The sequence below is a fragment of the Patagioenas fasciata genome, chromosome 16 (genome assembly GCF_037038585.1).
Source record: "Patagioenas fasciata isolate bPatFas1 chromosome 16, bPatFas1.hap1, whole genome shotgun sequence".
In the NCBI taxonomy this organism is placed as follows: domain Eukaryota; kingdom Metazoa; phylum Chordata; class Aves; order Columbiformes; family Columbidae; genus Patagioenas; species Patagioenas fasciata.
In genome coordinates, this window is record NC_092535.1 from 6,601,246 (window position 1) to 6,628,310 (window position 27,065).

Consider the following 27,065-nt stretch of genomic DNA (forward strand, 5'->3'; position numbering starts at 1 on the left):
AGTCACCTCAAGATTTGGAGTAAATGTCATTTCTCTTATTAAGCCTTCTCCTAAGAATAGAATTGTGCAATGGAACTTGGCTGCTTCTCGAGGAATATTCCTCTGAAGCAGTTGTTTTGTCAATGAGGTAAATAGCATCACTTTTACATGGGGGCATGAACACTCATAGATGTTAGAGGGATTAATAGTTTGGAAATAAATAGAATAATCATCTGGGGGAATGAATAGTATACTTGTGCCCCAGAGGATTGCTCTGGTGATACTGGTTTTGTCTTGAGCATACATGATAAGGATCCAAGAGCTTAAGTGTTCCAAGTGTGTGAGTTCACTGTGCTGCATAGACACTTCATAAGGGAGTGATTGTTCTGAGTCCATGGCGTGTCCCTGCTGCTTGTGATTGTAGAAGTTTTCCCAACACGAGAGAGCAATCCAGCTTGCTCGTGTGTATAGCGTCTTCAGGAAATGCCTTAGAGGAACCAAAATGCTTTAATGTCATCTGTTCTTTTTATCCCCTACTTCAGAGATTTGGTTTTCAGTGAATGGGACATCTTCAGGAGGTAGACCGGTTAATTTGTGCTTATTCTGTGGCACCGAAACTGTTCCGGTTTTGTGAGAAATAACCCATGGTTACAGGAGTGATTACCAGAGTTTCAACAGACAGCATTGATTGTTTTATGTGCTGGCAGAATTGCAAATGTAGTGCTTCCATGTGAATTCATGTGAGAGTGACTCCTCAGGTCACGTTTACTGAAAAGCCTTCCTGTCCGTGCAGCAAGCTGAGCAGAAAGCAGACCCGCTGGAGCCCAAGAAGGCCCGAGCCACGCTGTACATCGCAACGGTGAAGGAGACCCTGAGCCAACAGAGCTATGATCTCTTCTCCAAGGCTCTTCAGCACTACAAGAAGACAGATGACTTCCATGCCATGTTGTCTCAAATGAGCTCCCTCTTTCTAGAGGATGAAAAAAAGCATGTTTTGTTACGAGGTATGACGACTTCCTGAGTATCTTTGTAAGACGTGACCTTTACTTTTTACTAGACTTGAGTATTTCAGAGGTAGGTGTTTTAAATTTGAGGTGCAGATCAATCGGGATGATAGTCATTAGCATTCATCACTTAATATCCCCAGATCACACAGAAAATCTTCTCAATCTAATTATCATATGTTAGTTTACACCTTGACAGGCCTGAAAAAAAAATCACATTCTGTGGAAGCTTTTGTTATTTTAAACTTTGCCTAAAAGTTGCATAGCTTATTTCCTGTGATTTAGGAGGTAAGATCAGGAGTGTGGTTGTTAGATAGATGGCTTCATAAGGGTTCAGTGTAAAAGCAGTAAATAAGTAGACAGTGTATCTAATTTTCTATTTAAATAACGGCAAATAAAAGTCAAGTGATCTGGGTAGACATGGGTAGTTTAGTGGTTTAGCTGGTACTTTCTTGACTTTTAACAACTGCATTAGCAGGAACTGGATTCTCACCAACAGTTCTTCTAGTTCAACAGTGTTTTCTCTGGAAATTTTCATTTCACTCTCCACTTGCGAGCAAACGGACAGATTTTTCTGTGATGTTTTCATCTACTACAATAAAAAAAGCATAGTTAGGCATTGTGTAAATTGTTTAAGGTTAATTTTAAGGTTAAGGAATGGAAAGCTCAGTGTGAGCACTTAGTACTAATAGTAGCCACGGTCAGTTTCCCGGTTTGCTGAGCTTACTATATAAATAAGAAAATATTTAATCATCAACTTAAAGCCTAGGTCTACTTTTAAAAGTGACAAGCACCTGGAAGTTGAAGTTCATTTGAGGTTTTGGCTTTTGGTTGGCAAGCATTTTATAGGAAGTAAATGGGATGAGGTATAAAATCAGCAGTATATCAGCTATTCAGAGTATCCGCCTGGCAGATACATTGAGGGAGCTGCAAGTACCTGTTCCACCGACAGGTAAGTTACTTCATATTTACCAGGAAAAAATTACAGTTATTACCTACTGGTAGTGATGTGGGTGGAAGTTTGCATGATAGCGGATAAGTGTGCTTAATGTGCCTGTATTAGATAATGACATTTAGATTTTAAGTTATTTAGCTACACTTCTTATCTTCATGTTACCTAAACTAGAAGTCCTGCCATTGTATGTTTCTCTGGCATTTCTTACCAGTTGTGGAGTGACTTTATTATTTTTTTTCCCTCTTTTTCTTCCTCTCTAATGACAGAGTTTTACCAGTTCGTTCGACCTCAGCATAAGAAGGAGTTTGACGAGGCGTGTTGCAATCTGACTGGCACGGGCTGTGGCTACAAACCTGAGCACAGCCTCCTGCGGGAGGAGAGGGAGAGACTCACCAGGGACATGGGTGAGGAGCTGGTTCCAGCACTGGGCAGGCAGTTGGATCATTTAATTGACGTTACCCAATTGTAGAGCAAGATGTGTCTAATAAATAGAAATAAAAGGATGGAAGGCGATTTAACTTAATCAATATTGAGCTAAGTCTCTGTGTGATCCCTTTACCTGCCTTCTCACGAGCATGGGCGGATGCCTGAGCGTTGGTTACTGCGCAGTTAGTGATGGTGCCATTTTATTTCAAAAGGATTTTACAGATCTATTTCAATTATTAATCTAGTCTGTGGATTTAAAAATCTTTGTGTGTGTCTTCTTTGCTACCCACATAGTGCCACTAGAACTGTGAGCAAAAGGTAATGTCCTCACAGAGCTCATGAAGTCTTTGAAGCCCAGAACACTAAAATCCTAAAAAGGCAGGGTGTTAGCTCATCCCCTCTTATCAGAGAAATGCATCTACACCTTCAGGTGTTTTCAGCGTAGAATGGCACACTTTGAAGAGTGCCATCCTATGTTTGTTCTTTCCTAAGTTCACTGTTAACAGACTGGTTTGATTTAACAGAAGAAAAGCAGAGTCAGCAGAAAAGTGCATTCTCAACAGACTCGTGTGCTCAGCTGAACCCTGGGCTTCACCTCAACCAGGGAGGATGCCACTTGGCAACAGGACTGAATGGTGCAGGTACCCTTCATGCAACACCTTATATTTTATTTTGTCACCGACTATAAATTCTGCTGGTGGGAGCTGATGTTTTTTGCACTCAGGTAGCGCAGTGGCTCACTGTCTGTAGGTAGGAACCGTGGTAATTCAGAATTTTCAGCAAGGATTGTACAAAACAGCACGCAAAAGACAACAAATTCCATCAAGGTAGATATGAAAGAAACCCAGTAAAGGCAGAAGTTTGCCCTGGAGACAGAACTGGTGTCCGTCAGTGAGTGGAAGGGCAAGCTGAGCACCAGGCTGTTCAGCTTCTGTTTGTACAGAGCTCGGGAAAGAGCTTTTTAAGGAGTGTAGTGTCACATCAGGTCAATAGGAACCCAGGTATGAAGAAGAAAACAGTTGTTGTTTTGTTACAGGTAATGTTACACTCCTCATGTGGACAATCTGTTTTTTCTGCAGAAGCAGAGACTAGAAATGTATTCTCACGATTGCGTGTAATTTCTGTACACACCACTCTGACTTCATGCTGTCCAGTATTTATTTTTGAAGTCAAAGACTCAGTTGTGATTTGATTACAGATCTTCCTGAGAACAGCTGGGAATTTTTTGTATTTCTCTGAAGGAAACGAGTAGGATATCTGGACAGCTTAGACCTCTTTCTTTAGAGGGTAAAGAATAGTCAAAGACTAATCCTTTCTTTTTAAAAAAATAAATAAAAAGGTGATGTTTCCTGGAAGGCTTTAAAAGTTTTTCATCTATGAAGCCATGTTTATTTTGATTTGTCTTCCTGCTTTGTTTTGTGTTTTAAGAGCACTTGAACAAAACAGAATCTTTGGTAATTATTTTGTCCTGAGGTCCATGAGATGGAGTTTCGTAGAAACTGGTTCCCACTAAAAGTAATTGAGAAAATAGTAGCACTGAATGCAAGTATTGTTTCTGTTCTCACTCCTTCCACTGAGTGTGCTCCTGTGGCAGTGTCAGAACGCTGGATGATATGCAATAAAAGATACTGATTATAAAATTCACACCCATGTTTTTCCCCTTTCAGGAAACTGAACTAGGCCCATCCTTTAAAACTTCATTATCTTCTTAAACGTATTTAAAAGCTCTTTAGTGGAAAATAAAGATCTAAATATCAGAAGATGTGGCTGCTTAATTTAAATCAGTTTCTTATTGTGTAGTTCATCTGTATTTGCATACTTGTAATATGCAAAACAGACCTTTTTCCTCTACAACGTGTTGGAAATCAAAGATTCACATTTTGAACAGAATTCCACTTGGAGTTTAGCAGGATGTTTGTAGCTCCTCCTGCCTTCTGTTGGGCTCCTACCTTGCTCTCTTGCTATCTTGTGTTATTTCAGGTTAGTCATTCTTTTTTGACTTTGTTTTCCTGTTGGGAAGCGCACACACACCCACACACCCCTTTTCTCCTTTTATTAATAAGGGGTGAGAAATCTGTTCTTTAAACTTGCTCTCAGCAGTATCTGTGCCCATGTGCCAGGCCACTGTAGTTGGCTCAGCTCTCTCTTTCCAGTGCTTCTGCTCCCTGGTGCAGCACAAACCCTGATTTACTGCTGATCTCCGTGTCACCTTTTTCTCATTCCCTAGTGACCATCTGACACATTTCTCCATTTAAAAGATTAAAAAAAAAACCAAAAAAAACATGTTACGAGCGATCCTCAGAATTCATTTGCTCTGTTGTCATTTCTAGGAGTGAGTGTTGGCTTTGACACTTTGAACTAGTCCAGAACCCACTTCTGAATGAAAAGAGTAGCAGATCCAAAGGAGTGACCCAATGTCTCTGTCCTCCCCAAGCCCTGCTCACCCTGTTCTTTGTCTCCCAGGGCAGAATTCCAGTCAGGCTCCAAGGAAAGATGCTAAAAAAGCCTCAAACTCAAGGAGGGATCAGCACCAGGTCCTCAGGGCTTCCTACCTCAGCGACGTGAAAAGGGTGTTGGACAAAAGCACCTACAGCCAGTTCTATCAAGCGTTGTTGGCCTACAAGAAGACAGACAACTATGAGGCGATGGTATCGGTGATCGCAGCCCTCACCACTGAGAGGCCAGAAGACTTTCATCTCCTACAAAGTAAGGGATTTGTGTTTAGTTGAAAAGATGATGTAGGTGCTGTGAGCTCATGTGAGCAATGACTTTTCACTGGTCATAACATTTCACTGGTCACTCTCCACTTTTGGGAAGAACTTTTAGCATTAGTAAGTGTCGCATCTCCCATCATTTGGTTTTGCAAACCAGATAAATGGAACAACAGGGAAGATGTGTTAAATGAATGTCATTCAAAGAGCAAAAATTTCGGAGTTCTAAAATGTTATCTCTGTTTGTTCAGTTAGAAATTGCCCATTAAAAACATTAGATAAGACCTCAGTAATTCCAGTCATAACCTTCAGTCAGGCTCACTTCAGTCAGATGATTTAATCACCTTTTTCTCTCCTCAGTTACCAGCAGTGATTGCTCTTTGGAAAAGCCAGTGCTGACAACTGACTCAGTTTTGTTTGAGCGTTAGTTGTTATGCTGGTGCTGAGCTCTTCCATCACTTCCAGGTTTGGGGATAACAATGACACTTTTGGTTCACTGTTCTGCTACAGAGCTTTACCTGAGAGTAGTTACGGAACTGTGGCATAATTTAGTATCCTTATCATTCATCTTAATCTTCTAGAAATTTGAAGCTGATATTTATTTTCTCAGAAGTGGTTTATTGTTTTCCTCTCGTGGGTTTAATGCTTTAAGAAGCTACAGGTTTTCAGAGTTTTGAATTGGGCTTTATTATTTAAAAAAAAAATAAAAGAAGGTGGAGTATATGCAGATCTTGATCGCCTTGGTGGAGACGTCTTGTCTTGTGCCACTTAACACCCAGTTCCACCTTCTCCCATGTCTCTGGTGTGAACTCCTGCAGGAAATGATGGGAAATGCTGATATTGGTTCATTTGTTGTCTTTAGGAAATAACAATAAGTATTCCATTGACCTTGAATAGATGCTATAGTCTACAAATGTTTAGAAAATATTTTTTTCTGATGCAATAACTGATCAGCTTAGTCCTGACACAGTGAAGAGCCGGAGGGAAATGAACTGTGTGGCACTGTGACTCATCATCTCCCCTGAGCATTCTTTGTCACCCACAGTTGGTGTCTTCCCTCAGCAAAGGTTTTTACCTCAGACGACTTAGTGGTAGAATTGTCTATGCTTGGCAGTAAGTCGTGGCTGGGAATGGTTTAGAATTCTTGTGTATATGTTGTGGATCCTTGTCAACCAAACAGTAACAAGAAACTGGCTTTTTGAGAAGTCTTTTCAGATGTTGTATCTCTGCCCAATTTCACTACATCAGTTGTCAGGTGGAGGGCTGGATTAGCTGTGGAGAACAGAAGAATTTTGGAGTAATCTGAGGTTGTTTGCCATACCAAATATTCCTCTGTTCTCTGGCATAGAAAACCCCATAGTTATAAAATCAACACAAACATCAAGTGTTCCACCAACCTGAAGATACTCTGAGGAATATGACTGATATTGCTCAGCTTCCGAAGAATTTCTCCCCTCCAAAGCAAGCAGCCTTCCAAGGTCAGGTGTTTATTTTCCTATGCATTTGTATTTTCCTTTGCACAGGATTTTCCATGTTTGTTCGCCCTCATCACAAAGAGCGGTTCAGAGAGCTGTGTCAGGGTTTGACGGGAATGGGCTGTGGCGAGGGAGAGAAGCAGCTGCAGGAGCCAGTGCAAGGTGCAGAGAACCCCCAGAGTCTGGAGAGCTGGTGCGCTGGAGGAGAAAACGGCCATGGACAAGGTGGGGAATGAACATTTGTCTGACATTTGCAGTTTATTGATGATGATGATGACGGGGTGGTGTCCAACAGCCTTAGCTGGGGGCCAGGGCCTCCCTGCACGAGGTGTGTGAAGGAAGATCAAAACGATTGGCAGTGTTCAAGTTGTAGTTAAAAAAAGTAAGTAGAATGCAATGTGAAATGGGGAAGTGCAAGGAAACAAAAAAATAATAGTGTTATCTTCAAACTGTGAAATATATTATGCATGAAGGCAGAATTTTTGCATCTGAGGTGAGAGCAGGAGGAGATTGAGATTCACCCTGTCTAGGAAGAATTTCCACATAACTATTCCAATATAAAGGGTCCCTTTCAGTTATAGTGTGTGTTAGTGCCAGAAACTTCCATTACCAAGCAGTATGGCATAAAAAAAAATAGTTATTCAAATTGTGGTTGAGAAATTACTGAACTTACTGCTAATTGTGTTTCATGCAGTCTGTGTATTGTGTTCTGCATTATGTGATTTTTGTATGCTGGTTTGGTTTTTTTCTTATAGAAGATGCAACCACTTCTAAGGATAAGGCACCAGAGAAAATTCAGAAGAAGATTTCTGCTTTCTGTTTTAGCCAGAAAAGCAAACTTGAATTGCCAAAGACCAAAGTATCAGAAGAAACCGGTAATGTGAGAGCCCCCACAGGCTGTGGAGCTGTGCCTGTCTTCCCCCTGGAACTGGAACCAGAATGTGGTAGGTATATGTGAGATTTTGGGTGCAATTCTTTAATACTAGGGGATAAAAATAGCAGGTTATCAGCGTAATTCTCTTCAGTGATGACTGGTTCATGTCTATATTTGCTTAGGTGTAATAATGATAGTGAGGTTTGCAAAGTAGAATTTGTGTTTTCTGTCACTCGCATGTGTTTCCTCAAAGTACTTCATTGTCTTTATTACAATGATGTAATAGTTTTCCTGAGAACTTAAAGATTTTTCTTGGCAACTTCCTTGTAACCCTCAGTTTCTAAATGGGGATCTGAAGCACTGAGAGGCTGAGTGAGATCATGCAAAAGAAATAATGTGACAGGGCCGGGTATTGCGTGGCTAAGGTAGTTCATACAGCTCATAGTCATTGTTTTCCGGGCTGCGCTGGAAATGCGTATGCATGAGAATTTCACAGGTGGTTACTGGAATTTAGTCATTTCCTCCCTCTTTCTCTCCCCCTCTTTCTGCCCCTCTCTCTCTGTTCTAGGAAGATTCCAGTGCTCTAACTGCAATTCTGAGGACGATGTGCCTTTTAAATGTCCATTATGTGACTTCACTTGCTGCAAAACGTGCTGGGAGCAGTTCTTAAAGGTTATCTTGTTTACTGGTTTCAGTTTTTCCTGAAAAAAAAAAATAATAATTGTGCTTTTCAGGAGAACCATGTGGACAGCCCTGGAAACAGAATTCCTCTGTTTACAGAGAGAGCCCCTAAATCCTTGTGGAAGATTTACCACTTGTTTCATTGCTTTCCATGCTGTGCATTGTGATAGAGTCACCTCTGCCTTACAGGGTCTTTTTTACACCTTTGCAGCTCCTGTTGAGCTTCCTCCAGATGTGTTCCCATCCGGAGCTGTGCAGGCAACAACCTGTGGAGTCACCTTGTTGTATGCTGTTGTATGTACTGCCTTGTTCTGTGCTTTTTGTGTTGAATTGGTAATTCTGAGATGCGGTTTTTTTCCTTACTCCCCGAGTTAATTTGCATTTTCATAGTTCATAGATAGATCGCAGTACTCACCCAGCCTAGATTTTTTTCTAAATTAACCTTTTTCTGATTGCACATCTCTTAGACTGAGGATTAAAGTAGTCTGATCTAGATTAGGCTTTAGTTCAGGTTCAGGTACTTGAATGCACCCAGAGGAAGGCAACAGAGCTGGTGGAACTAGATGATCCCTGTAGGTCCCTTCCAAATGGAAGTATTCTTTTGTTCTATTCAGATATCCAGTACAAAGCCACATTTGGGGAAATGGGTCATTCCCGGTGGATCATTTGTAATAATGACTTCTTTGCCACTTACCTGAATAAACCTGCTAGTTACGGTGAAAGTTCGTCCTATGTTGTACCGGGCAATGGCACGGGAAAGAAAATATGTGTTGTTCTTAGCAAGGTGAATCAAGGCTTTGCTTTGTGGCAGTGTACCACAGCCCTAGAATTTGTAAAAATAGGGAAAGGCAGATACAGTTTGCAGTAAATAATCAGAACATAATAGCAGATTTACTGAGTCAGAGTAAAGGTCCATCCAGCCCAGCGTTCCATCTCCAGCGATGGCCAAAAAAGAATGGCTAGGAAAGGCTAAAAGAACACGGTAGGCGTGAGCAGTGGTTCTTGCAGAACTCTCAGCCTTGGAGCTATTTGCAGGACGAGAACTCCCTGAGCCAGAGGTTCCTCAGTATATTCTATATTAAGAAACCTCTGCTGCTTTTCCATCTCATCATCCACTTCCCTTTGAACGCGAAAGAACTTGTCACCCATATCCTACAGCGAGCGCTTCCACAGTTTAGCCAAACGTTCTGTGAAGAACCAGCTCATTTGTTTTGCTGTCACTTTGAACCTGCTTCTTGCCAGTTCAGTTTAATGCCCCGCTCGTTTAAAAAGGACAAACAATATTCCTACAGCTCTCAAGAAAATGCGTCATGGATGCCCTGTCCTTCATCAGCATCTTTCTGCACCCACCAGCAGTGGGGTCCATTCGCCTCCTCCACAGAAATAAGGACTTGGATGTATGTTGTCTAAGAGTGTGTGGGTTTGTTTGTTTGTGGTTTTGATTGTGTGTGGCTTTTCTTGCTCTGAACAACAACCTGTTTGGTGTGGGTGTGTAGAACCATCTTCTCCCCAGCTGACACCTGTTGCTGTGCTGTTCAGGCACTCTCAAGCCTTGGTGTGATGGACATTCTACAACCTTTCTTCTGGAGAACATGAAACTACCTGGTCTCATCACCTTTTCTTACCTTGTTTATGACCTCCCTCTCTAATGATGAGTTGTTCTTTGTTTACAGTAGCCTTAACTTGCTATTCACATGTAATTTGGTTAATGAAAAGTTAAATATCTTGTCGTTTGGAATATTACTTGAGGACTGATGGAGAGAGAGTTCTCCTGGCTGGTGATGAGTTAAAACTCTTCTCTGGTAGTTGTGTAGATGAGAAGGAAGGACAGGCTGGCTGAGAGCACAGGATTGCAAACAGGAAGATTTTCCATGTTTCTCTGAAACCAGCCCCAGAAGAACCATCTCTAGATGCCTTCATCCGCATTCCCACTCCTCGCGGCCTGCACAGACAGTTGGGTTTGTGTCTGAGGTACCTTGAGCTGCAGGAAATGAGCAACCACGGTGTTTGTGTCTGCGCTTCATGGGCCAGGTCACCACTGATGGTGCTGGTGGGGAAAATTCATCTTTTTTATTTTCACAAGTTACTCACAATGTTTCTTCAGCTCAGAAGCTGACTGACTAAGCAGCCCGTCATTCAAACTGCAATGACTTGGGATTTGCAAACTGTTATTTCTTTTCCAATTTGTTGTTTTCCCCAAATAGCTTAGTGGTGGGGAGAGGCGGTGAATAACTTTTGGGAAATTTTGGAGGAGCAGACGGAATTCCGTGCAGCTGGAGGGATTAGTGGCGGTGCGTGTTGGGCCATTTTCAGTGCCTATGGGGAAGCTTTGCAGAGATAGTGCCAGGATAAACTGCTTCTGGTTTTACTTTTCTGTACAGAGCTCTGTTGGTGCTTTTCAATGTTTAAATGCATCACTTAATCATGCTTTTTTTCAGGTATTCCAGTGAGACTCAGTTATTCTCATTTGGACTATCAGTAATATGGGCAAATAATATAAGACTTCACAATTCTGTATTACACTTGAGATTTTCAGAACTCTTTGACAAATCACTGTGACTGGGCAGTGAAGTGAGTTTTCCTCTCCCCCACCATTTCTGGTATTTCAATTAATGTTGCCAGAATCAAAATACTAGTGCCTGAACCTACTTTGCAGTCTTTTTGTACAAAGATCAACTTCCACGCTGCGGGAAAGCCGGCGCGGTGCCGCTAACGTAGGTAACCAGCATTTTAGACTAAAGAGCTGACAATTTTCTCAAATACTAATTTCTTAAAACTTTTTAACTATAAACAGAGCATTTTAGCTTTACCAGTGATTTGCAGGATATAAAAAGACCAGTTGGGAGTTCATCTGCAGGTCGAACAGCTAAAGACCAGACTTGAAAATTGAAAATTAGGGAAGAAGCAAACTGAAACCTGGCTGGAGAAAAGGTTTCCTCACATACCCCCTCTTCTGCTTTTGACCGGGAGAGGTGTGCGGGATGAAGAAATAAACGTCCTTGGTTCCCCAGCGAATCTCTCGGTCGTGACCACGTGTGTCAGTGCTGTCCCGTGTACCCGGGAAGCCGCTTCCTTCCCGGCTGTGCAGGAAGCAGTGGCGGTTCAGGGAACTCGGCCGCTGACGGGATTTCTCTGCTACCGAGCACATCTGCACTGCTGACGGGATTTCTCTGCTAACGAGCACATCGGCGCTTCCCAACGGCTCTTGTGGGCTCAGTTTCCTTGTTCCTGGATTTTAGTCTTCCAGATACATCAAAGCTGTAATTAATCTGAGACAACTGCTGTAAAGTTTGTTGCTACTTCACTGGAAGGTTTTCTTCTTCCTCCTTTTATTACTAGCAGTTAAATAAATGACTGTGTGATAATGCGGCATTTAAAAATAGCAGCTGTGATACCTTGGGAGCTTATAGCTCATATCAGACAATTGCAAACTTGATAGATAAATTTAATATATTATCTCTTTGTTCATTCATTTATGTAGATGGCGAAGAAGTGCCCGAAGTGCCACAGTGATGTGAAGAAGCAGCGATTAATCCAAGTCTTCTTCTGGTCATAATCCCACTGACAATGGCAAACGCTTCCTATCAGCAGAAAGAAGTTGCTGCGCTCCGGCTCTCAGAAGCAGGATGAAGATTATTTAAGTATTTTTGGTCTTTGGCTCTGAATGCTGTGCTGTGCACCAGCAGGTATCTATTCTTCCTCCAAAGGTGGTGGAGTTTGGAAGGTCTCGCTCTTTCTCTTGACTCACTGGGAGGAGACAAAGCAGAATATGATCCTCTGTTGGAAATAAGGTTAATTTCTTATTTTAGCCTGTAAATTTTACTGTAGCCGCTCTTGGGCTGAAATTTTATATCCCGGAGGTGGCGGTTGTTGATGGGCCCCCAAGTAGCGTCAGCTCCTGGAAAACCCCTACGGTGGTGGCACAGGGAGCCAAACCCGCTGGAGAAGGTGACCAGAGCGCCCGTCCTCACCGCCCACGCTCCAGGAAGGGGAATCACAGCACCAGCAGAAGGTGCTGCAAGGGTGACTTTGAAAAGCAAATTCCAGTTGTGGGGAAGGAGCAGAAACGCCCTTGCACCTGCTGTGCACCCCGAAGTCCGATTCCTTCCACCGTGCTGGGATTTTTGGGAATGCGCACTAAGGACGTGTTGTTTTCTTCCCAGTACTGATACTTCCATCATGCCTGTGTTATCTGACATTCACTTTCCAAGAAGCAAAAGGAACTAGTTGATTTGAAACTTTAAAATAAATCAAGTTAGATGGGTTAAAACAAAACTCTGTAATACTTCCACTCTCTGTGAGTAGTGGATATAAGTGGTTAACCTGAAAAACTGTAACAATTTTAAATCTCCACTAACTGCTGTATGTTAAACTATAAATAAAACCATCTTTGTCTTAATTGGGTTTTGTTTGATTATTTTTTTCCTGGTTGTTTATTAAATTTATTTACCAGATATCAAACCGTTGAGTATGGAGTCCCAATGGCCCTGGTGGGAGTAAGTGGAAAGGTTTATTCTGTGGGGTTTTTGACACATGTTTTTGTTTGACAGAAATGAACAAAGGATTGTGTTCTCGCTGCTGATTAGCTGTGGGTTCCTATGCTGGCAGACACATCATCTAGCGTATGTTTTCAGCGTTCTCTGGGAGAATATACTCTTTACTGACTTCAGGAGTGTTTGTTTTTCCTCAGCCTATAGTTGGATTTCGTACCAATGGGGTTTTGGAAAATTTTATGTTAATAACTCAAAATTGAAAAGTGAGCTGCATTTTAATGAAATTTCAAAGGTTCTTATTTCCCATGATTATAGAATTCAAAACCGGTGCCACTTCAAATGTTGTAGTTGCTGGGATATCGGTCCTCAGTGAGAAATTCCTTTTTTGAGATCCAAACAGCTGAGCAGTGTGTGATATCGCGGCTCTTGGGCATTAAAATGTCAGATAGCAAGTTCACTGTGGCCAGACTGTCTGAGGAGTAAGAAAAGGGGTGCTCTTAAATGGCCATGAAACAGGATCTTTCCATGCTTTATTAGGTAATAATTAGAAATAATGAAGATTTAGACAGGAATGAGTGTAATTTTGAGCTGGCATATGTTCTGACATGTTTGAACCTGAATGAATTTTACCTTGATGTCCTCAGTGCGCCACTGATAGTGGCTTAGATTCTGAAAACAAGAGTGAACAATACAGAGAAAGCCCTGGATATTTGAAATGTAAGTGGAAAAGTCACAGAAAAATCTCTGTGTATGTTGTAAAAATGAGCAGGGAAGAAGCGCAGTGGCGGGGTTGGGATGGCTGTGGTGTTAACTCTGGTCCTTCCACAGGACTCTGAGTTTTGCAGCCTGGTGACTGTGTTGTGTTTGATGGAAAAGCCACATTTTGCTGGACTGAAATCTTGTCAGAAACGTGTATTATAAGGCAGTTTTGCATCCTAAAACAAAGTGACTCCATACCTGAAATGGATTTGGTTTTATTTGTTAGTCAAGGGATTTATGTTGAGGCTGCACCTTCCCAAGTCGTACCCTGAGTGTTCTTTATCATCAGTTGTTCTTTTTCCCTTTTTTACCAAGCCTGGCAATAACTCTTGCATGACAGAAGTTTTTAATAGAGAGGCTGCTCTCGGGGAAAGCAGCTCCGGCCAACGCTGCTGCTCTGCACGTGGCAGCTTCGGGGCGATCGGAATCCGGTGCACGGGGTGAAGCTGCTGCCGAACAGGTCCCTGCGGCTTCTGCTGGACACTCATTTGGAATCTCAGTGTTTCCTCGCCCCGGGAAAGGAGCAGAGTGGAGACCAGGAGCAGGGAACAGCAAAAAGTTACTGAGTGGTAAGAGAATTCAGTGCTCTCTTGGGAGAACTGCAGCTTCTGCCTGTGCCGCTGGAGGGAAACCACAGCTCAGGAGATGGGATGAGACGAGATGAGCCATCGGCCGCCAGAGGCGGGGAAGGCTTTGGGGAGGTTTTCCTGATGGAAATCATCTGCTATGGACTGCAAAAATCCAGCAAGGCTTAATCACCTAAAAGGTATGTGTGGTTTGCCAGGACAAATGTAATTACAATCTATTTTTTTCCCCTCAACTAGAGCAGTTTTTCCAGCTGTGCTTTGTCTGTGCTGCTGTTCGGGTTCTGGAGACAGTTCCTGCTTGGGAATGCTCCATTGTCAGTGAGACGGGGCAGGGGAACTGTCAAAACATCAACATCTCTAAGACATTCACATGTTCCTTCTACTCCCCAGCAGTCTGATCATCCTGCTGAGGAGATTTACTCTTCCTTTGCTCGCTGAGCCCACCCTGATGAGCTCTGAACACCCCAGTGTCCCCCAGTGCATCTCCTGTTTGCAGGTGTCACCGGCTGGGAGCTGGTCTGGGTTTGTTGCCGCTTTCTCTACACTGCCGCGAGCCTGGCAGGTGGGTGCCTGCTGTCACTGCCCCTTGGGCAGGACAGACGGACACCAACGTGTCCCAGTGCGGGGGCAGCAGCCACCCTGCAGGAGGTTGTCCTTGTCTGTGCCTTAGCTGCTCGTCACTTAGTTGTAGTTGTAATAATCAACAGAATGTAATGATTCTGTCATTCCTGATCTTTGCTGAGAGGTTGTGCCCTTTGATTAAAAAATACAGAAGTCAAGCTGCTGCAACCCCAACCAGTGAGGAGCAAAGTGTCTTTTACGGGTTGTTGTCCTTCAGCGGGTTTTACCCTACACCCAGAGGTGCTTCCTCTGGTGAGAAAGCGCAATTCTGCCCCTGAGGGTGTGTGTCATAGGTCTCTGCCCTTGTAGATCCCCAAACAGCCGCCTTGTCAGCTGTTAGTGTGTTCCTGTTGGGGATCCCAGGGTGCCCATCCCACTGTGAGGGGGGTGCCCAGCACCCACGTTCTCTGAGCTGCCACCAGGCTCCTGCCCCTTCCATTTCCAGCCCTGGCTCGGCAGACACGCTGTATCAGCCCCATGTCCCAGGCCAGGCTGCTGCGGGATCCCTTCCGTTTCCACTCCCCTTCTTCCAAAGACACATTCAGAGGTTCCTGTGTCCCTGAATCGGTCACGACACCAGCGGGTCCTCCCAAAAGTGTTTCAAGTGGGGTTTCCTCGCACCCTGCCCGGCAACCAACCTGCGTCAGGGAAGCCTTGGAGAGCAGGGTGCCCAGGAGCAGCTGTGGATACCGACCGTGTGTGGTCCTGAAACCGGCTGAATTCACGAGACAGCGAGGCAGGGAGAGTTCATTACTTATGGTACAATTATTGTCTTCATAAATATCAACATTGCTGTAAGTGGTTAGAGGAACTGATCCAAATTATTGAGTGTTCAGGGAGAGGAAAATCTCTCGTTGACACTCCTTGCTGGTTTTGGGAAGCAAATGACACATGAGTTACAGGGCATGAAGGAAGTAGATATTAATCTGCCTTTATTGTCCCTGCATTGCAGTGCTATGACTATTGTCTCCAATTTTTAGTGGTGTGTCATTGGGAAAATAAAAGACTTTTCCCACTGTTTTTCCTCAATGAATTTGAAAGGGTTTGAGAGATAGTCCAAATTAAAATTTTTAAACAGACAAACAAAACACAAACAAACAAACAAAACCCCCAGCCACCTCTTTTATCAGGAAAGAGATGAACTGTGTCTTTGCTTGGAGAGGTGGCCACTGCCAGAGAGAGAGGAATTTCTTTGCTTGTCAGATTTTCCTCTGAATATCAGCGAGAAACCTGAGTTTGAGAGCAGTTCTGAACAGCGGTGCTGCTGCCGGACACCCCGAGGCTCCCAGGGGAGCGGCGCCCTGGGTGGGGAAGTGCAATCAGAGCCACGAGAGGATGATGCTGAATTGCTGCTCTAAGCCACGGCTGCAGGTTGGTCAGTGGTGAGGAGCTCGGGAGCGTTTGTTGGGTCAGTAGAACAGGCAAAAAAAGATGAATTGAGGGTCGCTGTTCCACCAGACTCTTCTCTCCCTGGAAGGCAGAGATTGCCTGGGGAAGCCCTTTCTCTGCCCTTAATGTGGCATCTCACTCTCTAGGAATATAACTCTGAAAATTTGTTGTCATTGTAAGTTTCGAACAAAAATATTTGATACTGCATTGGGGTATGGTGTGGACTTGGAGTTTCCTGGTGTGTTGCATCTGTCCCAGTAGTTTCCATTATGAGGACACCGGGAGTCCCATGAGCTGCCACCCAGGATGTGCCACCTACGTTGGCTTCGTACAGCTGTGGGTTCCTCCACCTGCCGGCAGGTGTGAGAGGGGGCTCTTCGGTGCTTTTCGTTTGTCAATCTAAGCAAAACACTGAGGGAGATAAAGTAGATACGGTGCTGTTCAGATAAACTCTTTTGAGTAATCCTTTCACAAACATTACAGTGTGACTGTTTGTCACTTCAACAGACTCACAAGTTTGCAAAAGTCTCTGTTTCAGCTTCTTGGAAAAGTCTGGATGTGTCAGCAATGGGGCTGCTCCGAAATGTGGGGCAGAAGATCCTCACCTCCCCGGCCGGGTGCGCTGCGGGAGGGATGTCGTGCTTGATTCAGAGCGGTGGAGTTTCACCCTAAAGAAACATCCTCAAGAGGATGTGCCTCAGTCGCAGGGCAGTGCTGGGAGGTAATTTAATGACTGAGATGATGCATAATGACAAAGCAAAGCCCCGGTTTGATGTAACAACTGTTACGTCAAAAGGTGTTACTAATCCTCATCATCAAGATTACTTTGGGGAGCTACAAGTGGTTGAGATAAACCAGCAGTAAAATTAAAATCTATTTGAGAGGGGCCTGTGAAAATCAGCCCATCGTCTGCTTGGTGTAGAGTGCAAATAAATGCAGCCCAGACCAAAATGGTGAGCCCCTTTCTCTCCAGCTGCAGGTTCTTTTCTTTAACCATGGTGGGTAGAAACTGATCCCACTGGAGGGAGCTGTGAATAATTCCTACTGGGTAGCAGAAAACTGGGTTTGGTTTTCTTTCTTTGTAAATTGTGTGTTTAGCTCTTGTAGGTTTAATCTTTAGTGTTAGAAATAAAGCCTGAGAGATTGGCCATCCAGGACAGCAGAGCAGAGCCAGCGACTGGCAGTGGGAGCCTGTGTGTGTAAGAGAATATCAATCCAACAGATGTGACTGTTCATGGAGGGAACAAGGGTGAAAATGATGTTTTTGGGAGTGCTGAGTGCTGAGAGATGGGGACAGAAGGAGCCTGGATCTTGCCGAGGAGGAAGATGCTCCTGCCCAGGGTGACAGGTCAGACCCACAGCTCGGTCACGTGTGTGACAGCTCTAAAATGTCAAGGACGCCACTCATTGCGGTCTTGGGCTTCCCAGCATAGAACAGAGTAAAAAATTTTCCAAACTATTTTTTTCTGTGATTCCGTGTCTTGTGGTTGATACTCATAACTACTCAGCAGCCTGAGCTGCCCAATAGACATATATGAGAATGGGAGATACTTGAGAAAAATGCAAATGGTGAGAGCTGCTGGAGAAGCCTCTTTGGAGGATGCTGGCTTATTCAAACATCTGTATTCCTTCTGAACAGCTGTATTCCCAGTGCAATTCCTTTTTTGCAGCTCAGACAATGGCGGGAAATGTGTTTGAGCCCCAGTGCGGGGCAGGCGAGGGTGCGGGTGCTGCTGTTCGCAGAGCAGAGAGCAAAGCCTGACCTGGCAGCAGCCAGGCCATAAACAGCAGTTCCACAGAAAATGGCTTGTGGGAGGATATTGTAGACCCTTCAGTGTCTGCACACGGAGGTGCTTGAGAATTGTGTGCATTAAGCAAGTGTGTTTATGGACTGGCTGCTGATTGCAGATGTGTTTTTGTTCTGAACAAGCAAGGCTTTGCTGGTGGGTGGTTGTCTCTATTTTATCTTGAGATGGGATGGGTGACAGTGCTGTGCTGGTACCAAACCTACCAAGTGGTTTTGCCCTGGTCCCCAGGCAGGGACAGCAGAGCCCTGCCTGGCAGGGGGTGCCTGGGGGCCGGGAGATGAGGCCATGGGGATTTGTGTGCCTGGAACCAGCGTGGTTTGTGTGATGGGCAGATCGCAGCGTGCGGGTCACAGCACAGTCTCTTGCCTTTCTGCAGCTGGAGGTGGCAAATCTGTGACATTAGCCAGGGGTGTAGCTCAAACACATCAGACTTCCCAACTGAGTGCTCTGGGTGCCAGGATGCGATTCCTGTTTAGATGTGTTTTCTTCTCTTCCATTGATTGGAAAGTTTAAAACCAAGATAAAAGCGAAACTGTTTTCTCCACTGGCTTTTTGGAACTGCAGTCTTCCCCTTCCCTACCTGTGGCTCCGTTCCCTGTAGGAGCGGGTGTCTGGGAGGAAATGAAAGGGCACGTTTTTGGGCACGGAGTGGACTGTGCTCTTCATGGGCTCGCTGGGGAGCTCTCCTGCTGTTACACCAAAGGGAAGGTGAATGCCGTGCTCATTCTTCTCCCACGCCCGGGGCACGGGGAGACCCTGCAGGTGCAGCTGGAGCGGACGTACGGCGAGTTCTCCAGCGTCTGCTGCCTTCCCAGCACGTAAAGCACTTTGCGTTTGTGCCCTTGGATGTTCTCGCCTTCAGAGGGAATCTGGTGAGGTGAGGCAGAAGGACAAAGTACACAGGTCATATATTTGAACAGGGGCAGCGCAGAGTGAGCAGCGCTGGGAAAGGCACCGAGCAGTGCACCTGTGAGGCTCAATTCACTTTAGATTGAAATCCTTGAGTTTGGCAGCAAAGTGTCACCTGTAAGATGTTCAAACGCTGGCCTGCTCACCTGCTGGATGCTGTTATCCCACAAAAGGTAACTCTAAAGTGTTTTAGTGTTGAAGCTGGAGTTAATGTGTCACCTGTGGTGCTCTTGAAAGGAGAAAATGGAATCTCTGAGCCAACTTCAGGAATGCATTACCTAACCACTAAAAGCCTGGGCAGCTTGAGCGGGGTTAGTGCTCCCGGTGTGTGGGAGGGGGGATGGCAGAGCTCTGGCTCCATCACAGCAAGAGCGGGAGGGCCGGGGCGGTGTTTGGGGTTACGCTGTACCCCCACCAGGGAGGCAAATGCTGTTACTGGGAAGTTATTTAGCATGTACAGAGAGTTCGCGGGGGAATTTCCCCGCCTTTCCCCAGCCAAAAAGAAAAAAAATCCTCAACATTCCTTAAACTTGCAGCTGTGCAAATCCCACCTGCCGGCAGGTAAATACACGCTGTCCGGCCAGGAGAGCTCCGCTGCTTATAGGCAAGAACAGGAACAAGAGGGGAAGGGATGGAGGGGAGGGGGGTGAGGGGCCGGGATGGCGCCGGGGGGGCGGGGGGAGCCAGGGTCGGGTCGGGAGGGCGGGATGGAGCCGGGGGGCGGGATGGGGCCGCGATGCCGCCGGCCGCTTGCGCAAGAGGGTCTTTCCCGCGGGCCGCGGCTATAAAGGGGCCGGGGCTATAAAGGTGCCGGCGGGCGCGGGGAGCGGAGCGGCGGGAGCGGTGAGACCGCGGGGCGGGAGCGGCTCTGGGGCGCGGGTCGGGTGGGATGGGGAAAGAGGCAGCCGGTCCCGGGGTATGGGGAGGATGGAACGGGATGGGATGAGATGGGATTGGGGAGGGAGACCTCGACTACTCCTCCATCACCTCGCCCACTTCTGCTGCCTCCGGGCTGGGGGGTGACTTTCCTCCCCCGCTTACGCATGTCGGAGCGATGAGTGTGTCACAGCCTTGCACGGGTTCTTCGCCGGGCTATAAGACTCTGCTCCTGGCCCTGGGTGGGAAGAGCCGACATCTCCCTCGGAGGGACTGCTTGCAAGGCGGAGGAGAACACTCGGTATTTTCTAACAGCCGTCACTCGCTTCTCTTTCTGCTTTGAGGCTGGAAGGCTGTATCGGTGCTGCTGCGGAGAGCTGTGACACAGCCGCTGTCCCCAGCGCCAGCCTCTGAGGAACCTTCTTTGCATCCCCAGGTCTCTGGTCGCGGCGCTCGGAGCCCTTGGTGCTATGCTGTCCTGCCACACACTCAGTTTAAGGCATCTGGCCAAGGTAACAGGAAAGTCGGGCACGTGTGCTTAGGAAAGGAAAGGGAGGATAAACAAGACCCTGGGATTCTCTAGTCCTGTGCAGAGTACCTGGGTTTCCAAAAAAAGTTCAGAATTCTTTCTAGCTCGGAAAACTTTCTGTCTGCTTCTCGATACGCAAAGGTCTTATCCTGAACAGTGAGGAACAGACTGGGGTGAAAAGAGGGGGGAGAATGTGTTGGAGCTGCTTATAGTGCTGAAAGAGGGAAACAGGGTTGCGAAGGCACCACCGAGTGGGTTTGAGAAGCATTGTTTGGGAAGGACACTGTCACCAGGGGTAACAAGCAGGGGGTGATGGGAGCACATGGGGGCAGCGGCTGGTCCCTGGTACCACCATTGCTTTGCCCCTGGGGCTGGGGAGAGCATGAGGTGGGAGAATAACTTATTGTAGCTACGATGGTAATGAATTCCGTAACACAACAGCTGCACTTGCTGCTTCTGCCTCCGCAAGAGGATGCGCTAAGGGCTCTTTGCTCCCTCTGTGCTGCAGCGGATGTTTGCCCCTCTCCTCCTGTTCCTGGCTGAGCTTGGCTCCGACGCCCAACCCACCTACCAGTGGAAAGATGCTGTGACACACGAGAAGGTGACCTGCCAGCAGTGCCCACCGGGGACCTTCGTGTCCCAGCACTGCAGCAGGGACAGGCAGACGGTGTGTGCGCCCTGCCCCGAGCTGCACTACACACACTACTGGAACTACCTGGAGAAGTGCCGCTACTGCAACGTCATCTGTGGGGAGAGACAGGTGGAGGTGCAGCCGTGCAATTCCACCCACAACCGCGTCTGCCAGTGCCAGGAAGGCTACTACTCCGAGATGGAGTTCTGCATCCCGCACTCCGAGTGTCCGCCAGGCTTCGGCGTGGAGAAACTGGGTGAGTACCCCAGTGGTGTGAATGCCGCGAGGCTCTTGTTGCATCCCGAATTATCTGCTGGAGCTAAAAAACAAGGAGAAATACAGTGGCTGATGATTGCCCACAGCCTGACCTGCTCCCTTTTTGCGCATCAGTGCAGTGCTGTCCTTGCCGGCGTGTGAAACTGGTCCTGACCTCTCTTCCAAGGAGCGATTTGTTCGTTTTTTTTGCCGTTTTTCTTTGAAAGCCTTTGAAATCCCCCAGCATCACCCTTAGCTGGGACATGACAGTCCTGGGTATATGCTTCACCAGGCAGAGCTGGGCTGTGATTTATTCTTCATCCTTGAGCAGCATCTCACCCTGCCAGGGCTTTCAGAAAGGGCCCCTGCTCCTCTCTCAGGCAGCCAGGGAGTGGGGAATGCAAATTATCAGAACTAAAAAGGACTGCTAATTATGCAAGGGCAGGGCTGGTGAATGTGTGTAGCTCTGGGGCTGGGTTTTGAGGTTTATTGAGTAATTTGGAGAGGCCGTATCCAAAACATGAAATGGATACATGGGCAGGTGTCCAAACAATGAAGTCAGCCTGGTTTCAATTCACATCTAGGGGAGACTCATGAATTCAAGGCTCCACCCCCTGGTGACACGTAAGTCATGAGAGATTTTAGCGGGGTTATTTTTCTATTGTTCCCCAAGCACAGGTTTGCCTGGTCCGGTGGTTGCCCCTGTTTGGATATGTGCAAACTTTCTAAAAGTACAAGTTGCGTACGAGTGAGTTTCCCTCTCGCTCTCCTCTGAATCACCAAGGTCCAGGCTCTGTCTGGAAACTGCAGCTGAGGCAGCATCAGCAAAACCAGCATTATCTTGCTCCAGGCTTTGAAGTGCAGAGGCTTTTGAAGCCTTTCCATGTGGGCACAGCAGAGCTCCAGGCTCCCAGGCCAGAGGAGAAATACCTGTTGTCTTCAGCTGACGCTAATAGTTGTGGTTTGGGGTTTAATTTTTCTGTAGGACGTGACTGTTACAAAATGCAGTGACGCAACGATGGTGAATTAGGTCTCCTGACAGTGTGGGGAAGCCCTTTGAAATTAAGCTTTGGATTTGGCTGGAGGACTGAGGAGCCATGTGAGCAAACTGAGACGCTTGAGGAGAAGCTAATTTTTCTTATTTTTTGACAAATGGTATCTTGTGTGGGGAATGATGCATTGTGACGATGTAGAGACCTCATTCTTAACTAGGTAAATGATGAGGAGATGAAAAGGGTGTGAGATCTGCTCCTGTGGGGCTGTTCCCTCTCCTGCTGCAATCCAGTCCCTGTGGCACCATCCCTGCGAAACAGGGGCTGATCCGGAGCAGAACTTTCACCTTCTCAGCAACTTTTGCTTTCACTTGGCCTGGAGCCTCCTGACTCTGCTATGAATCAAAGGGCTGGTTTGGCACTTGGCGGGGACATCATCCCTGCTGATGTCTCCTGCCCACAACATGACCCTTTTCGGTAGCAGATGAGATCTCCTCCTGGGTCTGGAGGCTGGTGACATTTTATCAGCACGTGCCGAATGCTTCAGTTTGGGAAATGCCAGGGAAAGGTGTTGCTGTTTGTCCTGCAAGTCACTGGTTCCCAGGGGAGCTGCAGGCAGAGCTCATTTCCAAAACATCCTCCTGGCACTCCCAGTGGTGTCTGGCGCTCTTTGCCAGCATCGTCCCCAGCTCCTCCCCCTGCTCCCTTCCCAGCTTGTCACCCCGGGCTGATCGTCCCCTTGCCCCCCATCACAGGTACCCCCTTCAAGAACACCCAGTGCAGCCCCTGCCCCCCTGGCTTCTTCTCCTCCTCCAAATCCAGCACCGAGCCGTGCCAGCAGCACCAGAACTGCTCCAAGCTGAACAAGGTGACCAACGTGCCGGGCAACAAGTACCACGACACCCTCTGCACCTCCTGCAGGCTGGGGAGGAGCAACAGCACCCAGGAACCAGGTCAGTTTGGGGGGGAATGCTGGGACCACGATGCTGCCAGTGCAAGAGCCAACTTTTCAGTGCCTTTTTTTTTCTATTTAGATGCAAACTGAGGTGAAATAACTTGTAAAAGCACAGGGTGATCCATGATTAATGGTGATGATGGATGAAATATAGACCGCCTGCCTTCCTCCCCCTCCGAGGTCAGTCGTGCAGGGCAGGGACAGGGGGCAGGGCACAACAGCCACCGCTCAGCCAAAGCCCACGCGGGCTCCACGTGCAGCCAGAACAAAGAGCCGGCGGTGAAATCCTGTGAAGAGCCACGGTGTGAAGGGCTGTGGCACCCGCTCAGCCCCTGGCACACCTCCTGCTCGCTCCTCCCGGGCTTTCTGCCTCTTTTCCAGGAAGGTTTTACTGCAGACACAGCCTTGTTTAGTGCAGGGTGAATGGAGCAGAGTCCGAGATTCATTGGAACTGAGCATAGGGTGGATTTTGACCTTTTAGGTGAAATGGTAGAGATATGGTGTCGGTTGTGTCACCGTGGTAGTGCAAATGCAGTACTGAGCATCGGCGGAGGCTGAAGGTTGGGTGGGAGCTGCCAGATCATAGAATTATAGAACCCCAGGTTGGAAGGGACCTCAAGGATCATCTGGTCCAACCTTTCTTGGCAAAAGCACAGGGCAAAGGAGCTGGGGAGAGTGACGGGCTGGCTCCAGGGGTGCTTTGTAACATGCACCCCAAGTCAGGGGTGAGAAAGGGACTGAAAACTATCTCATGGGTCGGTGTCCATTGAGGTGGGGCAGGGCAGCTGCTCTGACCACCTGCTCTACCCTGAGCATCCAGCCAGGATACACATTCAACGTGACTGGTCTGGGTGGCAATGAACCTGCACCCTTGAACTTCCAAAAATAATCAACCACAGAGGCACAGAACATCTGGAAGGGGCTTTTGGAGTTCATTTAGTCCAAGTTTTCACGGGAAAGGGAGCATGGATGAGATTATCCAGCACCACATCTAGCCACGTCCTGAAAACCTCCAGCGGCGGTGACTCCCCCATGTCCCTGCAGAGGTTGCTCCAGTATAAGAAAACCTTTTTTCTATCAAGACAAAGCTTGGTAGAAGACCTTCAATAAATTCTTCTCTGTGATGATGGAGCAAGGAGGGTTTTCCCCCCCAGCAGCATGCGAGAGCAGGTCTTGCCTCTCCATCCTCTCCCTGCCAGCACGGGACTCTTCTCCATACCCAGCCTGACTCACGCCAGGAGTGCGATCCCAGCGGAGAGAGGAGGCAGGAAGATCTGTTGTCAGTGGGACACGGTCCTGGGGGCCGGGCAGGTGCCAGCAGCACGTGTGCCGCCCTTCGTCTGGCAGCGGCGCCCGCAGCCACACCGGCGCTTTGCCTATTTATAGAGTGAGAGGAGCTGGTGAGCGATGGGAGCCCAGGGGTATTTTTAACACCGGCTCATGGTGATTTCACTCCACAGGCATGCGGGCACCTGCCTCCCTCCCCGCTGCAATCACTGCAACAACACAATATAAATCCCAAACCTGCAGGAGAGGCAGAGCCCGACCTGCCCCATATAGCCAGTGACACCCTTCCCAGTTTACAATGGCATGAAACTGGGCTGGTTTCTCCCTCATTGAGTCATCGTTTGGCCTGGAAAACTCTTCTGCCTTCATTCCTTGCATGGGGCGAGCTCCAGCAGAGCTTTAACCAGCTGGGGCTGGGTCTGTCCAAAAGCCCCAATCTGGGCTGCGCCTGGGGCTTGTCCTGCCCCCACATGGAAAAGTCTGCAAGGGAAAACAGAAGCTTTCAGGAAAAATAACGTGTAAATACTTACTGAGATTACTTCAGTTTTTGTGGAGTTTCCCTCTTCCCCTGCTCCATGCAAAAGGTATATTTGTTATTTTAAAAATTACAGGAACTTTTACACATTGTTTCTTAACTGCCTCACACAAGATGGGCTGCTGCTGGGACCTGGCCTTCAGGGCAGCTGGCTGGCAGAGATGGGCTTTGGCCACCTAACAATGCCATCTTTGCTGTTTTCCTCCTTTTTCTTCCTTCCAACCTCATTTTTTCCACTTGCAAAATGCTTGTTTGGACCTGCTTGTTCCACCGCACACCTGCGGCAGCACGAGCTGCCCCTGATCTGGGGAAGGGACGAGGTGCTGCAAGCGAGATGCCACTGCATCCCGGGCAGGGACTGGAGTGTGCATGGGCAGATGGTTCCCAGCCCATGTTCATGACTGTATGTGGCTGTGTGAGCTAAAATACCCTACCCAATCCGGAAGATGGGTTGTGAGTGGTACGTCATCCATCAAGGTTCATTTGGTTGGGACTCCCAGTCTGAGCTGTGGCCCAAGACCATTGCCCAGGTGAGGACAATATCAGGGAATTATTGACCCCGGTTGAAGGACCTTCCCAGCTCATCCAGTCCCACCCTTGACATGAGCAGGGACATCTTCACCAGCTCAGGTTGCTCAGAGCCACATCCAACCTGACCCGGGATGTCTCCAGGGATCAGATACCCACCACCTCTCTGGGCAGATGTCTATGGAGAGGCTCAGTGGGGCTGTGACCTGCTGTCCCGGTGTCCCCTGGTCACCTTCCCTCTGACCTCTGGGTGGTTTTCTCCCCTCAGCTCCAGCAGATGACGACTGTGAACAAGCCATGATAGACTTTGTGGCATACCAGAACATCCCCATCCGGAAGCTGAAGCGCCTGCAGCAAATCCTGGAGCACTCGCCGAGGAAGCAGGTGCCGGAGAACAAGGCGGCCGAGCAGGAGAAGTTCAGGGCTTTCCTCACCCGCCTCAAAGAAGGGAACTCCGAGGTCAGCAAGGGGCTGCTGGAAGCGCTGCGAGCTGCCAAGCTGCACTCCATCGAGGAGAAGGTCCGCAAGCGCTTCCTCCTGTACTGAGAACGCAAACGGAACTTTTGGGGGGGTTTTGTTTTGTGTTTTTCTTCTGTGGTTTCACTAATTTATTAATTTTTCTGAACGTAACTTGAAATGCAGCGTGGAAACAAGCGATGGGGCAGGGCTGACGTGCTGCGGTGGGTCCGGCTCTGCCTGCGGCCATATCGCTGCCCCCGGGATGGGATGCTGTGAGGGATGTGGTGAGGGATGTAGGGTGGGGGATGATGTGAAAGGATGCAGTGTGGGGATGCAGTGAGGGGACACTGTGAGCACCCACATCCCTGCGCCAGCAGCTGCGGCAGCTCCGGGGGGTTCCCTGGGTGCTTGGCCACTGATTTTCCAGCACTCAGTGAGGGTCAATAATTTATCAGAAGAGAAACACGTAGCCAGGGTCATTTTTTCTGGGGAAGAACCCAGCTCCTCCTTTTTAGATAACTGTCTGGATTTGTTTTAAACTGTATGGGTTTGGTTTTGTTGGGAGTTTTTCTTGGTTATTTAACAGTATTTCTGACAGATGATTCAGTTGCATTTATTTGTTATACTCTGTTTTGAGAAAGGAGCTGACTACTGAGACACACTTTGCCTGTAGAATACCCTGAAGTCACTGGTACAGCCAGCTTGAAATTTATTTCTGAACTACCTGTTTTTATACTGTGCGTCAGAGATGTTTTCTAAAGAAAGAAACCAAAGAAGTTATTTTATTATGCAATACTCTGTCACCAGAGGTCTTTCCTGGTCTCATTTGGAGCAGAGAGATGGTGGTGCGATCCCAAACCATCTGACTCTGCTTTACCCCTCCCCGCTTTCTGCACGTGCTCCACCCCGTGACCACACAACATCCCCCATTCACGCGACACCACCAGCATCCACACCAGCCCATGGGCCATGGCCGGGCTGGATGGTGCCCAGGGGCTGCTGAGTCAGCAGGACTCGTGCTGACAGCAAGTGGGTTGGGTTTTATTTTTAAGCCCTGCAGATGTCACTTAGGGAAGTCAACAAGGGTGACCCTCTCAGGCATCTTCCAGCTTGATGACACCGAGCCTGCGTCTTCTGTCTTGAATGAACTGGGCTTTTTTAATAACTTTTGTAGCAGGGTAGCTGCCAGGAATAGCTTGTGGTTGGAAAGAGGGCTGGGTTACCCCGGCTGGGAGCTGCTGAGAGCTCCAAAACACGTGCTCTGTGGAAGTGTCCCCATGCATCCCATGTGCAAGGATGACTGATGTGACCAAGTCCAAGAGGGGATTTTAACCTCTCCTGGCTGCC

The 27,065-nt window shown here is 47.4% G+C and overlaps 2 protein-coding genes across 11 annotated transcripts in view; both read left to right on the forward strand.

The window, feature by feature from the left end:
* RTEL1 (regulator of telomere elongation helicase 1) overlaps window positions 1-12,504 on the forward strand; it is a 41,863-nt gene extending 29,359 nt beyond the window's left edge. For 3 of the 7 annotated variants that reach the window (XM_071815453.1, XM_071815452.1, XM_071815454.1), the window contains exons 29-37: window positions 773-983; window positions 2,205-2,342; window positions 2,889-3,005; window positions 4,828-5,070; window positions 6,599-6,775; window positions 7,306-7,494; window positions 7,993-8,096; window positions 8,317-8,399; window positions 11,587-12,504. In XM_071815453.1, the coding sequence (XP_071671554.1) occupies window positions 773-983; window positions 2,205-2,342; window positions 2,889-3,005; window positions 4,828-5,070; window positions 6,599-6,775; window positions 7,306-7,494; window positions 7,993-8,096; window positions 8,317-8,399; window positions 11,587-11,623 (1,299 nt within the window). In that variant the 3' untranslated portion in view covers window positions 11,624-12,504. Of the gene's footprint in view, window positions 1-772; window positions 984-2,204; window positions 2,343-2,888; window positions 3,006-4,827; window positions 5,071-6,598; window positions 6,776-7,305; window positions 7,495-7,992; window positions 8,097-8,316; window positions 8,400-11,586 lie in introns of those variants that run through there. The other 4 variants (XM_065849789.2, XM_071815455.1, XM_071815457.1 and 1 more) reach the window with 4 other exon arrangements.
* Window positions 12,505-13,784: 1,280 nt separating this feature from the next.
* On the forward strand, window positions 13,785-26,511 carry TNFRSF6B (TNF receptor superfamily member 6b). Of its 4 annotated transcripts, none has more exons than XM_071815655.1 (5): window positions 13,785-14,123; window positions 19,984-20,059; window positions 20,585-20,963; window positions 22,710-22,907; window positions 25,528-26,511. In XM_071815655.1, the coding sequence occupies exons 2-5, from the start codon at window positions 20,018-20,020 to the stop codon at window positions 25,803-25,805; spliced, it is 897 nt and encodes a 298-aa protein (XP_071671756.1). In that variant the 5' UTR covers window positions 13,785-14,123; window positions 19,984-20,017; the 3' UTR covers window positions 25,806-26,511. The 4 variants fall into 4 exon arrangements, with proteins under 4 accessions (XP_071671756.1, XP_071671757.1, XP_065706014.1 ...); XM_071815656.1 differs by lacking the exon at window positions 13,785-14,123 and adding an exon at window positions 19,148-19,232; XM_065849942.2 differs by lacking the exon at window positions 13,785-14,123 and adding an exon at window positions 19,435-19,514.
* The last annotated feature ends 554 nt before the right edge of the window (window positions 26,512-27,065 follow it).

Coding starts and splice junctions, on each gene's coding strand:
- TNFRSF6B (XM_071815655.1), top strand. CDS start 20,018: ATGCTGTCCTGCCACACACTCAGTTTAAGGCATCTGGCCAAG. Junction 20,060..20,584: donor GTTTAAGGCATCTGGCCAAG/GTAACAGGAAAG, acceptor TCTGTGCTGCAG/CGGATGTTTGCCCCTCTCCT. Junction 20,964..22,709: donor CTTCGGCGTGGAGAAACTGG/GTGAGTACCCCA, acceptor CCCCCATCACAG/GTACCCCCTTCAAGAACACC.